This window comes from Populus euphratica, unplaced genomic scaffold, assembly GCF_000495115.2.
Source record: "Populus euphratica unplaced genomic scaffold, PopEup_1.0 scaffold285.1, whole genome shotgun sequence".
NCBI classification, from domain to species: Eukaryota; Viridiplantae; Streptophyta; class Magnoliopsida; order Malpighiales; family Salicaceae; genus Populus; species Populus euphratica.
Window position 1 is genome coordinate 184,050 of NW_011500164.1, and position 14,416 is coordinate 198,465.

The 14,416-nt window shown below is 33.4% G+C and overlaps 3 protein-coding genes across 3 annotated transcripts; 1 reads left to right on the forward strand and 2 right to left on the reverse strand.

Moving 5' to 3' along the window:
* Positions 1-1,178: 1,178 nt before the first annotated feature.
* LOC105111228 (nudix hydrolase 23, chloroplastic-like) lies at positions 1,179-5,258 on the forward strand. Its single transcript, XM_011006539.1, has 7 exons — positions 1,179-1,678; positions 2,339-2,470; positions 2,962-3,038; positions 3,238-3,373; positions 3,463-3,603; positions 3,685-3,743; positions 4,863-5,258. The coding sequence occupies exons 1-7, from the start codon at positions 1,382-1,384 to the stop codon at positions 4,921-4,923; spliced, it is 903 nt and encodes a 300-aa protein (XP_011004841.1). The 5' UTR covers positions 1,179-1,381; the 3' UTR covers positions 4,924-5,258.
* Positions 5,259-6,164: 906 nt separating this feature from the next.
* LOC105111229 (40S ribosomal protein S27-2) lies at positions 6,165-7,056 on the reverse strand. Its single transcript, XM_011006540.1, has 4 exons — positions 6,942-7,056; positions 6,760-6,861; positions 6,638-6,666; positions 6,165-6,511 (listed from the first exon to the last, which is right to left on the reverse strand). The coding sequence occupies exons 1-4, from the start codon at positions 6,942-6,944 to the stop codon at positions 6,385-6,387; spliced, it is 261 nt and encodes an 86-aa protein (XP_011004842.1). The 5' UTR covers positions 6,945-7,056; the 3' UTR covers positions 6,165-6,384.
* Positions 7,057-11,559: 4,503 nt separating this feature from the next.
* On the reverse strand, positions 11,560-13,978 carry LOC105111230 (probable L-type lectin-domain containing receptor kinase S.5). Its single transcript, XM_011006541.1, has one exon. It carries the CDS (start codon positions 13,849-13,851, stop codon positions 11,893-11,895), a length of 1,959 nt encoding a protein of 652 aa, XP_011004843.1. The 5' UTR covers positions 13,852-13,978; the 3' UTR covers positions 11,560-11,892.
* Positions 13,979-14,416: the final 438 nt, after the last annotated feature.

Below are 14,416 nucleotides of genomic sequence, written 5' to 3' on the forward strand. Positions count from 1 at the left end.
AATGGATAGTTAAAAAAAAAAATGAAAATTGATGGCACTATATAATGCAAGCTTTTATATCTAAAGATGAAAATAAAATTATGATAAGTTCCTTATAATAAAATAATTTAGATCCCCTTGTTTCGTGTTTAGATTGTTTCATTAAAGAGGACTTGTGTTACTATTTTCGCACCTTTGTGCAGCATAAACAAAAACCAGCAATTGAAGTAAGCAATTTTGATGGCTTCTTGAAACAAGCATGGCAGATCAGAAAATATTCTAAAACTAGTTTGCCCAAAACTAGACAAATGCAGATGGAGAATTAATTCATGAAACATGAATTACCCATGTAATAAAATGACAACAACTTAATTACCAAAAAAACCAGAAACCAAAAAAGCTAAAAAGCCACAACGGAGATCCATTGATGATTTAATAATCATCATACTATTTTACTTGGAAGAATCGCAATGAAGAACAAAAAACTGAAGAGAAACATGTAACAACAAATGGTTTTGTGTATTATCCAAAACTCATGATATGTTGACCTAGCACCCTCTAACTCTGGCATATCTTGTTAGCATCTTTTTTTTTTTTTTTTAGATTAACGTGGATGTCCGGGCCAACTTGCATGCACCACGACTAATCCCACGAGCCCTGAAGTTAACGACCTTGTAAGCCTCCAGTGGCCATCATATGAGCAACCAAGGACTTGAACCTGAGACTATAGAGGGAGCAAATTCCTTGATCCCAAGTTCTTACCACTTAGCCACCACCTAGATGGTTAATTAGCATCTTTTTTTTCATTGCATGTTGAGAGGATTTTAAGATTTTAGGAGGAAACAAAGGCAAATAGATAGGTTGTGAAGACCGAAAAGATTAGGTTTCATGTGATATTATTTTTATGTTGCAAATGGTTTAATAAATTGGCAATAAAAAGCTGAAATGGTGATGTTTTATTTATATAAATCAAGTCTCGTGTGGGTTTATCCAGGTTAGCCAGATCTTGGTCTATCAGGCCAAATTCTTAGTTTTTTTTTAACCCATTTTAATTTTAGTTTTGGGTCTGTTAGGTCTTAGATTGACACGCTGAACCGGATTAAGTTTTAAAACTATGGAGAAACTTATTCCATGCAAGCAACTATAGGTTAAAAAAACACATTAACACGTGGCTTGCTGACATAAGAGAATATCACTCAACAAAACAAATGTAAATCAAATTTTGCAGCACCAAAATGAAGTTCTCTTATCTGGAAATACACCAAAAGCAACTGAGTTACCGCGGGTTCTGAGTTCTGATTCGCATTACCACCACCAAACAGAATCATTCATACTTGCTAAACAATTCTCACCGAACATCAAGATTCTTTGTCACAAATACAAGAAATTGGTGACTTTTTCAATGCTAAAAGCAATACAGAATCTTGGTTCATCAACAACAACAACCACAAGAACAACAACAGGGTTTGTGGCATCTTTTTATAGATTGAAACCACCACATGCCACCACAACTAGTGCTTTTGTCTCAATTTCTTCCAGCCTGTTATCCTATTATTCTCCAAGAACCAGACCCACAAAGCCTCTTCTGTTTCTGACTCGAAAGACTCTATCTTTGGAACCTGTTCGTGCTCACTCAACTCGGTCTGAGTCTAAGATGGATGACACTTCTTCTTCTTCATCAGTTGCTGTTCAGTCATCTGTGAGTTTCTTTTATTTCAGTTTTTGTTCTATATTGTTGAAATCCTGATACTCTTATTGAATTTGTAGATAAATTAGATAATTAGTTATGAATATTGGGCTGTTGGGTTTATGATTGTCATTTTCTTGATTGTGTGGTCGAAATTTCTCTTTATTTATTCAGTCCATTTTTTTTGGTCACCTTCATGCTTTAATTGAAGTTTTATCTTAGTTTTATGCCTCCATTGTTGGGGAATTTGATCATGTTTTACTTGTTTTCATTTATTGTAAATGTTGAGTTGCTTATTTGATCGACTTGGAAGCTACTTGATCTTGGTTGACACACAAGCTAGGTCGAAGATACTTGAATGAAACAAATAAGACGAACCTTATAACTAATCTCATATCACATGGTATTCTTTTTTGAACATCACTGATATTTTTTTTTCTTATTCAAGTTTTGTCAGTGCTTGTATCCACAGCTAGGTTTAGAAAGAGACGGTGTGAATTAGATTAATTGTTTCAGGATATCATTGATTGTTGATGCCAGTGGTTTTTAACTTTTCATCCCTTTTTGTCTCATTCGAGACACTTGCATTCACATAATCCTGTACGGGGCTCATTGTTTTTCTTTTCCAATGCCTCCAACGTTGTTCTTTGCTGATGATAATCTGCTTTTCAGGGAAGTGTACGCAAGATCAATTTCTGTCAGTGGTGTGGTGGCCAGACAAAACATGATATACCTGATGGGGAGGAAAAGATGAGAGCTATTTGCACAGTTTGTGGGAAAATTACCTATCAAAACCCTAAAATGGTATGGTCATTCATTATTACAATCAAATATGTCATGTATGTTTCTGCAGTCTTGTCTGATTACAGGTGTCATGTATGTTTCTTCTAAAATTGATTTTAGCATCCTGGTTCTCACCACAGCTGGTCAGGTATCACCATTTAATGTGAAGTGCATGAACTATCTAGCTTCATTTATTCTTTCGGCAACTATTAAAATACAAATCATGGGAGGACTTGTTGTGAAATAGAGATTGTATGCAAAAAAGGTTTTTAGGGAGCATAAGCTGTTGGACTCTGAGTCATCTAATTGTGGAATTGTGTGTGAATTATTTTAATTCTACTGGTTGTTTTAACGAGTACTGAAAACAAGGAAAACGTTGTAGGCATGAAGCCAAAAACCTTGCAATGTGTTTATATCATTCTATTCTTGGTTTTCTCTCCAGTTTGTTTGATACTGCATTTTCAATGAAGGCAATGGAAATATTGTTATCTTTTGTAAACTGGTTTGAATAGGTGGTGGGATGCCTCATTGAGCATGATAACAAGGTCTTACTCTGCAAGCGAAACATCCAACCATCATTTGGCCTCTGGTATGCGTCTGAAATTGGAATTTTGGTACAGAATGGAACCACTGCATGCTTTCTCTAATATAAACCCTCAAATAGTAGTTAAAAAGAAAAAAAAATGCATTTACTCCATATGGTACTTGGTCCTTCTTGGCATTTTTAGTTTTTCTTATCTTCATTATCCATGATGGATAACCCAGATAATTGTATTTTGCTGATGTAGGACCCTTCCTGCTGGTTACTTGGAAATTGGTGAGTCTGCTGCAGAAGGGGCAATCAGGGAAACCTGGGAGGAAGCACACGCAGAAGTGGAAGTCGTGTCACCCTTTGCTCATTTGGACATCCCTCTTATTGGCCAAGTAAGGGGAGAGATGCCTCTCATTTCTCATATTGATTTTTCTATGAACTTGCTTAAGGTTTCGAAGTTTGTTGTTGTTATTTGGAGCAGACTTACATAATTTTCTTAGCAAAGCTGAGGAAGCCCCACTTTTCACCTGGTCCAGAGTCATTGGAGTGCCAACTTTTTTCACTAGATGATATACCTTTTGATTCTTTGGCATTTTCATCAATGGCTGTTACTTTAAAGTTGGTAAGAGCCTGTTTTAGCAATACACAGTTTCTTCATTTACTTGCTATTGTTACTCACATATATAATCTCCTGTTGTTGCAGTACATTGAAGATGTTAAAGCTGGAAGTCGAAAATTTCACTACGGCACAATTAACAAAAGGTACTTTGCAATGCATTTTTTGTATTAGAAGCCCAAATGAACTCCTGTGAGAATGGATAATCCACTTCTAATCTCAAAACCGGACAGCTTTGGATTGCCTATTGTCTCAATAAAATGCATTGGCTATTCGACTTATTTTTTGCCATTTTGCTCTGTTGTAAATGATTTTGCGAAAGGAAATGACCATTTGGTAAAAGTAGTGTTCATTTCAGTTTCGGAGGTGTCTATTTTGAATTGTTATGATGGTGGTGGTTGTGGTATTGGAGGCAGGCAGGTGCTTGCGGGCAGTTTGAGGTGACTGCCGGTGCTTCCACCGTTACCAATGTTTACGAAAGAAAAGAAATAATTGAATAACAGAACACCTTTCTTTCTTTCTGCTGTCATGATAAAATTTGGCTGCTGATCTTTAGCTTGGGAATGAGGCTGAATTTAACATGACCAACTTCTTTGTCGCAAAATTAGCACCAAAAGTGAGTCCTTTTCTTTTCAGATCGCTGTAATTCACATTGATCCACTCCCTACACCTTTACTATTCCCTCAATTTTGAAGGCGGTGTTTGCTTGGCGCTGTAGGATTTTGTTCCATTAGTTGGTTTTGGCTTTCACGGGGTGGAATTTACTATGTCTTGACCCTTCAATTATTTTTTACATCATTCTTTATTGTCAGTGTTGTTAATATTCTAGCCCGATTGTTTCATGGAAAGTGACTTCTCCTAAACTTTCTTGTATTTATTTACCATTATAAAAGTTAATATTTATTTACCATTATAAAAGTTAATAGTTTGATTTTTATAAGTGTTTTTCTTTTATTTTGGGTGAAAAACTATTTTCTGAAATTAAATTACAAAAAATTCAAAAATATATTTTATTTTGGGTGGAAAACTATTTAACTTGTTCTTCAATCGTTGTATATTTTGTTTTAAATTTTATTCTTTAAAATTTTATTTTTATATTAATTTTTTTGATTATTCCTTGTTTTTCACTCATCTTGAAAAAAAAAATTTATTATTTTTTTTTATTATCATCTATCAATAGAGATTGTTCTTTCTTTGTAGAATACTTGCTTGCTATGCAAAGCTTGCTCATGTTTGTTGAAGTCTTTTCTGATACTTATCTGCAGGCCAGGCACGAGCCCTTCTGATACCCATGGCTATACTCTCGTTAATCATTTGCAGTCATGAGAAATGGGGATCTGTTTTCCGTTTCACATGAGGTGTTTAATAGCTGGGATTGACATTCTATGATTTTTCAAATCCATGGCGGAAGCTGAGGATGGTGATGGGACCAGCATTCTGATGCATTGAAGCCATCGAAGAGCATTGAGCAGATGTATTCTGTAACGACCGAGTGTGTGGAAGAGGCAGCCATTTCTTTGAGCCATTTCATCGTACAACTTGTGTTTCATTGTTAGCTTCACTCTGCTTCCCATCCACAATGTACAGAAATTTACTTCACTCATTTGCATTGAATAAATACTTGTTAGCGAGGCTTCCTCTTGAGTTCTCATGTTTGAAAATGGTTCTCTCATCCTCGAACACTTCCAACCTTATTTTATTTTTATAAATTGAAAATGATTATAAAATTGAAAAGTAATTTTATCTTTATAAATTATTTAAAAGAAATATTTTGATGGAAATTGAAAAAAAACATCAATTTAAAAAATTAGAAAAAAAAACTCAAGGACCCTGTAGTGGTGAATCAACCTGGATAGCTTGAACATGCCAGTAATCAGCTTTCGTTTTCATGGCTATCAACATGAACTACCTAAAAACAAAAAGGAACATGGGGTTTTGCTTTATCTTCGTTCCACACAAGAAGCATTAAGATTGCCTAACATTACCTAAGTTACACAGCATAGCACCACAAAACCACCTAGCAATCCTTAAGTCAATAAAGCTCTATATCAAAGTAAAACACACACATGTATCATCACCACACAATCACCTACTAATCTTAAGTCACAAGCTCCATTAAAGTAAGGAAACACATGATCATCCAAAATGAAAACCCATTCAACGCAAAAGATGTCATCCAGTGGCGTGCAAACTGGAGAAAGTCCAGACACTTTCTAACAGCTAAAACAGAGTACAGGACATAGTAGATGTGTCTAGGTGCTTTGACTATCAACGTTAGTAAAACTCAATACTAAAACTCCAAGATTATGGAACTGGTGTGCAAGAACGCCAAGGATTACATTGCCCTCGTCAACACAGAATGCCCAAAAAACTAAGTGCTCAACTAATAATAATAGCATAATACGGGGTAGCTATGCATTAACATTCACTTCTGTACCATCAACTAATTTTGACAAACTAGCAGATAAAAGCTTGAAATGCATGATGCAGGTAGGAACTTGAATCTCCCCAAACCCACAAATGAGGCATGAACTATAATCAACTACAACATAATCAAAGGCAGTAACTACATTACAATAGACCTGGGTTGATATTCAAAACCTTTCTCACTGAATAAAATCCAAAATCTTATATAATATATATAGTCATAGAGAGCCTAAGACAATTAAAAATCAAATTTATCAAAAGAAGTTTGTTCAATTCATCACCGTCATGCCTAAAAAAGAACTCTAGAACAATTTACCAAACAGGGAAAAAAGATATAAAGAGAGTAAATTATCGAAATCTTCACTCGCTCTTCTTCCTGAAGGAGCAACCCTCTGTAAGCTTGGCACGACCCCCTGTTGGCTGACACAACACTGTCTGGCAGTTCCCACAAACCACAACAGTTTGTGAGTGACTGAAAACAGTGGTTCTGCACACAACATATTCATTTAACTAAATAAATAAAACCATCCACGATCCCTTTCCAAACCAAACAGCTAAGAAGGAATGCTTAAATTCATCAAGAAAAATATACAAAGGTCATGGCATGACTTACATGTTGAAGCAGCCCTGGCACTTAACATCCTGCAAGTTTTTACAAGAAAATATGATAAAAACATAATCAGAAGGGAAAATAATAGAAAGAAGGGCGGGAAAACGTATGGTATTTGTAATTACCATAAAAAAAGAGTTTGGGGACTGAACAAGACGCTTGAGCTTATGCTTCCTTTTCTCAAGCTCTGCTGGTGGGTTGAGCAAATCGATATCGTTTTGAAGAACCTTTCATTAACAAACAGATCAGTTAAAGAGCGAAACAGATCATAACAGATAACCAAACCATTTCACATCAACTCACTCACCATTGGAAAATTTTATTTTATCTTTGAAACCGCCTCTTTCTTTCTTTTGCGGGAAGACGCCAAACCTAGGCTAGAAAGAAACCCTAGAGCGCCCGAGAAAGACAGGTAGTCAATTTATGCAAAGGGCTGAATGGGGCTTATAGGCCGTTGATTTCGAGCAATGTCACATCCTGGCCTCTCATCTCGAAGGGTATAGGGTAACATTAAAAACAGGGGTATAATTGTCCATTTGGTCAAAAAAATAAAAAGAAGTTGAAAATGCAAGGGATTATTAACAGAACATTATAGCGTGTAGATGTTTTACTGTCTGGATCTCTGCTTTTACTGTGGACAGTAATAATGTGCTGGCAAAATTGTCCTTGATCTGTGGTCATTCGGGGTTGGTTTTCAGAGCTGCCTTCAAAATATTTACTGGCTTCTTTGCCATTAAAAAATTGCTTGGGGATTTTTTTTTTACAATAAAAATACGGATTTACTTTTATAGATAATAAAAATTAAAGTTCATCATAGAATTTATTCACTTTTCATAGTCGGGGGTATTTTTGTATTTTTATATAGTTATTTAGTATAATTATTTTTGTTATAATTTTTTTTTGATAATTTCATATTGTTTATTATTTTTTAAAAAATAAAAGCTGAGGGTATACATTCAAAACGCGTCAATGAATGAATAATATCTATATTATTCAAGCAATATATGAAACGCTATCTAATAATCAAAAATAATTTTTTTATATTTCTTTTAATGTATCATCATGTTCTTTTCAATTTACAATAGCATATAATATCTAAATATGATTGGATTAGCATATAATATCTAAATATAATTGGATTGTCACTTATAATCATTTGATTTTATTTTTTTTCTTTCTTTCTTGATGGGTAATGTACATAATTATTTTTATAGAAGTCTTTTTTCTTTTTAATTAGTTCCTTACTTATAATATCTTATATATAGTTTTTTTTAATTAATTTCAACTTTCATTCTTTTAATTTCTTATTTAGTTCTAATTTTTTTTATAGATTTTTTTTAATTTAATACTTTAGAAATGACAATAAATATCTTTTAGTCAATTGTTTTTGATATCTATACTCTATCCATTATCTATATAATAAAAAATTTAAATGTTCATACTATCTATTGGATTTTAGGTATCCAATAAGAATCCACTATCTACTATCATTTATTAATTAATAAAAAATAAAATAGTGTGTGTATATATATATATATTAAATGATAAATTCTAAATATTGTTCATACATGTGTATTATGTGTTAATATTAAGAAATGTATATATTATATTGTATTAAAAAAATCTAGATATTTTACAAATATATTTATATAATATAAATATATATTTTAGATTAGACTCGAGCGAGTTTTAGGTCGGGTTTGATAAAATCCATATTTTATCTATTATCTATCAGGTCTGAAAAATACCTATCCATTTGGGTTGAGTCAGGTCAACATCCAATGAGTTAAGATTAAATTATCATTTTTATTTAATTGCAGTTTCTCATATGTTTTATTTTTTATTTTGATACTTATTTTTAAATTTTTTTTCTTAGCGTTGTTGTTGAAGTTTTTTAGCTTTCAATTTTATCATTCAATCATTTTTTTTATTTTTTTATTTTTTTTCTAGTTTAACCATTGTTCCTTTGATTTGTTTTTTCTTTTTACTATAGTTATTTTTCAATTTAATTTATCCATTCAATTGAAAAATTTTATCCCTCCAATTAATATATTTTTCCATCCTAATTTTTTTAGATCCTTTTCTGTAATTGATTTTTCTTTCCTGATTTTAATTTTTAATATTTAATTTGTTTGGGATTCAACTTTATATGATATTATCATTATGTATTAGTTTTTTAGTAGTGGTTTTATGATTATTGTTATTTTCAATAAGTTTTATGATTATCATTTATGTGTTTTCCATGCCTCTTTTCAGCTATATATATATATATTGTTTTATACAAATTACATTTATTTTTTAAAATAAAAATATTTGTTTTAAAATAATTTTGTTGATGTATTTGGCCATGTATAATATTTTTTATGGTATGAGTTTATTTAATCAGTTTTATTTGTGTTTATTTTTTAAGTGATTGGATACGAATTTATTGATTTAAATAAAAAAAATTAATAAATACAATCATGAATTTATTGATTTAAATAAAAAAATTAATAAATACAATCATGTTAAAGTCTTAATTTATATGATTGAATATCTTGATCTACATTTATCTTTTAATTTTTTTAATTTTATTTTGATGTTAATGATTTTTTTGTTTATTTAAAAAAATAATTAATAATGTATTTAATTAGATTTACATAAAATTTTTAATTTATATTTTGAATTTTTTATATAAAAAAATATATTGATACATCTTATATACCCGATAATTTGTTCTTAAAAATTTTATAACCCACAGGGTTACATAGCGAATTCATTATTAAGAATTGTCATCCAAGTACAAGCAGATAGGCAAAAAAAACTAATTAGGATTCTAGTTGATTGATACTAATTTATTTTTTATAAATTTTCAATTATGCAAACAATGGTACATAATGTAGTTTAGCTTTACATCTGTAGCATCTACACATGTTTCTTGTATTTTTGTACTTTTAGGCTTTGGAAGCAAGATTTATCTCCAAGGTGGTTGCTTTTTGTTCAATGAATTTCTATTTATGAAGAAAAAAATAGTAAAGATTAATTTTTTTAAAAAATTAACATAATAAATTAAAATTTTTATAGAATAATATAATTTTAAAAAACTATATAAAATAACACAATTAATTTAAGGTTTTCTCGTCAAAAACTGCCCCAATACTGCTACCCATCACTGCCTCAAAAAAAAAAAAAAATCCTATATCACTATTAATTTTATAGCTTTTATTGTTAATTTTTAATTGGTTATTAATAGGTTTTATTGTTAATTTTTAATTGGTTTAGTTATGGTTAGATTATTGCTTAGAGTTAGTTTGAAATTAAAATTTTTGAATTCTTAATAAATTACCTATAAATCTATATAATTAAAATTAATTTTATATAATTATGTATAAAATAACATGAATTATAACTTATGTGTCGATCATTCTCTTTTATACAGGAATACTTGCCTCCTATTAAATATAAATTGAAATCTACAGGAATACTTGCCTCCTATTAAATATAAATTGAAATCTAAAAATATTTTAATTGATTAGGTTTAGAGTTTGTTTTTTAGTTCAAGTCTTTTTAAAACTATCAAAAAATTACATAATTATTAATTTTAAAATTTATAAAATTAGATAAGTGTATATAAATTAATCTAAATTAATCTAGATAGTTACATAAATAATAAAAAAAAAGTATTGATTGAAGCAAGTTTGACTTGTTCACTGACACTGGTCCAAGGAAAAAAGCTTCTTTCTCATATGCAGGCAGGAGTGACGTGCTTAACATGGATTGGTGCATCAAGGTAGCTGGCTACAGGATGCATGCAGTGATGGGAAAATGCTTATAATGTGTAAGATCCCTCCAGCTCCAGGGGCACTGCAGCAGCATCCATTCACTAAGCTACCGCACAAAGTTTTACATGAACACCAAGACATCCCATCAACTTCGCCTTTTATCACAATAAATATGATCTTGATGAAAAAAAATTAATGGGGTGAAAAATAAACTGGAGGAGCTTGGTCTAGTATTTTGCAGAATGCCACTAGATGTTGCTGATAACAAATGCCTTCCTTTTTAACATGTTCTAACAGTCTGGATTCGAGACATTGCACAAGCCACAATATTATCAGCACAATTAACTTCTCTCTGCTTTCATTAGCAAAGAAACAACCTAGCATGAAAAGCTTCTGCTTACAGATATGCAATCTGGAAAAAGAATGAAGATGGACCTTTATGAACAAACTAACCATCAGGAAAATTCTAGTAATGAAATATTTCAGAGAATTCCATCTTCTAGTTCTCCTACTATTGTTTTCCATGATAGATAATTGTATCATCCGTAGAGAGGGATTTTGAATCTTTATTCCCCATATATAACGATGAATTTCCGCAGAATCTCTGATGATCTTTACTGTTTAGTCTTTAATCATTTTCGCTGCTGAGTCTATGATATTGATCGCCTTGTAGTAACGGGTACCATCTCAGTATCTTTTGACTGTTAATTACACTTTCTTTTTCCCACAGCCTTTGTTCATTCTGTCAGTAGAGGTGAGCAGGAGGCCAGCTGGGTCTAATTAATGAGAATAGTTTTCTGAAAATCTTGATATAAAAATAAATTAATCTGAACTAAAAATCCTTAAATTTTAGCAAAACTCAACTAAAAGACTCAGTCTTGTTTGGTTAATTCAGTTGGTTTGGTTCTTTGATCTTTCTACCGTCTGAAATGATTCCTAGCTTTCTTAAACACAGCAAGTCAGAACTCTTCACTCATTGTCCTAGCTCGTCAATAATCTCCCAATTAAATTAAGCAAGAATTTTTTTATTTTGAAAAATCCAATAATTTTACTCAGAAAATCAACTAACTAAAGTTACATATTGGTTTGCTACTTAAAATCAAGGACTTGATAATGGTTAAACATCTTGGACAGCCTTCGACATGACAATCAGCTTAATTTCTATTTTTAAAAAAATCACAGCAAATTTCTTTGAAATAGGATCTACAAATTACAAGCATAGCACCGATCACCTAGATAATCATAGCTGGCCAAAGGGTTTCAATTCAGAGAACATATTCCTCCAGTTTTCATGAACCTGCAGCTAGTTTTCCAGCGCTATATATGTACATGATTTGACGAATAAATAAAAAAGATTATTGAAGTGTTACTCTTTTTCGATAATCACTTCCTGGAACACGGCAACGATATATCTATATACACGTACTTATATAATTGGTTAAAACCAAATCATACTGATGGACTTACGACATTCTGCTTCAAACCCTGGTGTTTGATTCATCTCCCTGAGAGTCCTGAAAACGGAGAGAGTTGGCCGCCAACAAGAGAGTTGTCCCATTCATTGAAGGATGGAGGCATGGGTGGCCACGTAAAAGCAGGTCTTTCAGCTGGCACTTCTGGTGGTGGCGCTTCCCCTGTAAGAACCTGCAAAACAGTTTTCATGGAGGGCCTATTTTTTGGGTTTGGATGGCAGCAGGCCAGCCCCAGAATAAGAACACACTCCATCTCTTCCTCTATGAATATTCCATTCAATCTGGGGTCTGCACCTTCGAGGATTGTTCCCCTCCTGTAAAGTTCCCATAGCCCATTCACAATGTTACAGATGTAGTCATCCCGCTCAGCCTGCCCTCCAGGCTTCCTTCCACATGCAACTTCCAGAACAAGAACACCAAAAGCATAAACATCTGTTTCGGCCGTTGCCCTTCCTGTAAGAATACTCTCCGGAGCCATGTAGCCAGGTGTTCCTGCAAGCTCTTTTGTTGAGTGGTGAGTTTGTTCATTATGAATAATGGTGCGAGCCAAGCCGAAATCTCCGAGTTTTGCAGTGAAATCTAAATCCAACATTACGTTACTGGCCTTTATGTCTCGGTGAAGTACCCTGTTCATACATCCATTATGCAGATAATCCAATGCCTGTGCCACTCCTGAAATCACACTCAACCTTTTTCCCCAGCTCAGTGTTTCTTCCTGCGTGCCTGACTTTTCATCCCAAAATATATATTTATCCAGGCTACCATTAGGCAAGTACTCGTAAACCAAGAGGTACTCGCGCTTTTCGTGGCACCACCCGATCAGCTTAACAAGATTTCGGTGATGGATGTGGCCTATTGTAGTTACTTCTGCTATGAACTCTTGCTTTCCTTGGGTTGATTTCTTTGAGACTCTTTTGACAGCAACTTCCTTTTTTCCCAAGATTCCCTTGTAGACTGTCCCGAAGCCACCTTTCCCGAGCTTGTTTTTAGGGTTGAATTTGCCAGTTGCTTTGCTAAGTTCTTGGAATTTGAACTTCTTCGGAGCAGTTGAGAAGCCTAGGATTGCCTCTTCAATATTTGGATGAGTATTCTCCACCCTATTTCCTTCATATCCCCTTTTCCTGTACAAGAAAAAGGCTATACCAATACCAATACTAATCAACAGGATTAGCACTGATCCTACAGCAACCAAAATCCAAACCGTCCGCGACTTGGAATCTTTTACCTCAGAAATGTTAAACTGCCACGACTTCACACAATTTAATTGCGTGTTATTACTTGTTGAACCCGAAAATCCCACATACACCTTTTCTGGAAGATAGGCTGAGAGATCGAGAGGCTCAGAGAGAACTGGATTCTTCATGTCGTCACCGACAAAAACAACCAAATTCTTGCTGTCATATTGAACAACTACCTTGATATCCTTGGCCGCAGAAATATAAATACCTCTATCATTTAACGAAACCGATCTTTTTGAGTAGACACTGTTTATATCCAATCCAATATGGTTATCGTCAAGATCTTCTGGGAAGCTTTTTCTAGTGTCAAATTCTATCGCCACTGTCTTCGCGTCAGTGGTTCCATTTAACCTGGAATTTACAATCCCAAGCCATTGTCCATCGCTTCCACCTGGAACGTGAGGATCTGCTGTTAATATAAAGGCCAAGCCTTCACCACTTGAAGCTGTCATGTTTTGGACATTGAGAACGAAGGTCGTATTGAAATTTGCTTTCTTCCCCTCCTTGCTCCACAGCCTGAATGGCCGTCGGTACAGGGTCCTTCCAGCCCTGTTTTCCATGCTAGCTCCACGAACATCTGGTGTGACTTGGATGGCGCCGAGGGCTATAGAAGAATTGTCACTCAAAATAAGTTCAGACTGATCTGAAATCGTGAAGTTTGGAAACTGAAAACCACGGCTCTGTACTTGAGCAAGAGCCAAGACGACAGCTAGGATTGCAGAAGTAGCTGCCAGGGGAAAGCGCATCTCGGCAATACTGTCGAATGACCTTTTCAGATTTTCTTGAGCAACTCTCTGGCAAGGTTAAATGATAATGAATGAGATAACAATTACACAGAAGATAGATTCTTATCAGCTTAAATTAAAAAAAAATGTTTGGCAGAACTAATGACTTGTATTAGGGAGTGAATTTCCTAGCATTTTCTGATCTTATATTTTATTCCCTTTGAAAGCTTAGAATTGTAGTAATCACTATAGTGGAATTGAATATGAATAATGTCTGGTTGACTATTATGCAGGTTGTTGTCATCAAATGTATTGTCATTTCTGCTAGCTCTGCTTACTTGGTCTTGTAGTTGCATTAAACATAATCATTGGAGTAGTTTATAATTGTTTTCTCACGCAATCTTACATCTGCTCCTCCTTCTAATTGCCCTTTGCAATTAATAAAGGGGTAAAATACATGAGATTTTACAGATTCTTTGAAGAACAAGTCTAACGGTATATCTTGCTTACGCCTCTTTTTATCATTATTCAATAACCCAGGCAGGCAAGGCAAGTTATTGTCCATTGAAACTACCATTCCTAATTC

What these genes read in the sequence shown, in the direction of transcription:
- LOC105111228 (XM_011006539.1), top strand. Translation starts at nt 1,382, where the DNA reads ATGCTAAAAGCAATACAGAATCTTGGTTCATCAACAACAACAACCACA. An exon ending in CAACCATCATTTGGCCTCTG is followed by an intron (nt 3,039 to 3,237) that starts GTATGCGTCTGA and finishes TTGCTGATGTAG; the next exon opens with GACCCTTCCTGCTGGTTACT. An exon ending in ACATCCCTCTTATTGGCCAA is followed by an intron (nt 3,374 to 3,462) that starts GTAAGGGGAGAG and finishes TATTTGGAGCAG; the next exon opens with ACTTACATAATTTTCTTAGC.
- LOC105111230 (XM_011006541.1), bottom strand. Translation starts at nt 13,851, where the DNA reads ATGCGCTTTCCCCTGGCAGCTACTTCTGCAATCCTAGCTGTCGTCTTG.
- LOC105111229 (XM_011006540.1), bottom strand. An exon ending in CCCCAAACTCTTTTTTTATG is followed by an intron (nt 6,667 to 6,759) that starts GTAATTACAAAT and finishes AAAAACTTGCAG; the next exon opens with GATGTTAAGTGCCAGGGCTG. An exon ending in TGCCAGGGCTGCTTCAACAT is followed by an intron (nt 6,512 to 6,637) that starts GTAAGTCATGCC and finishes TGTTGTGTGCAG; the next exon opens with AACCACTGTTTTCAGTCACT.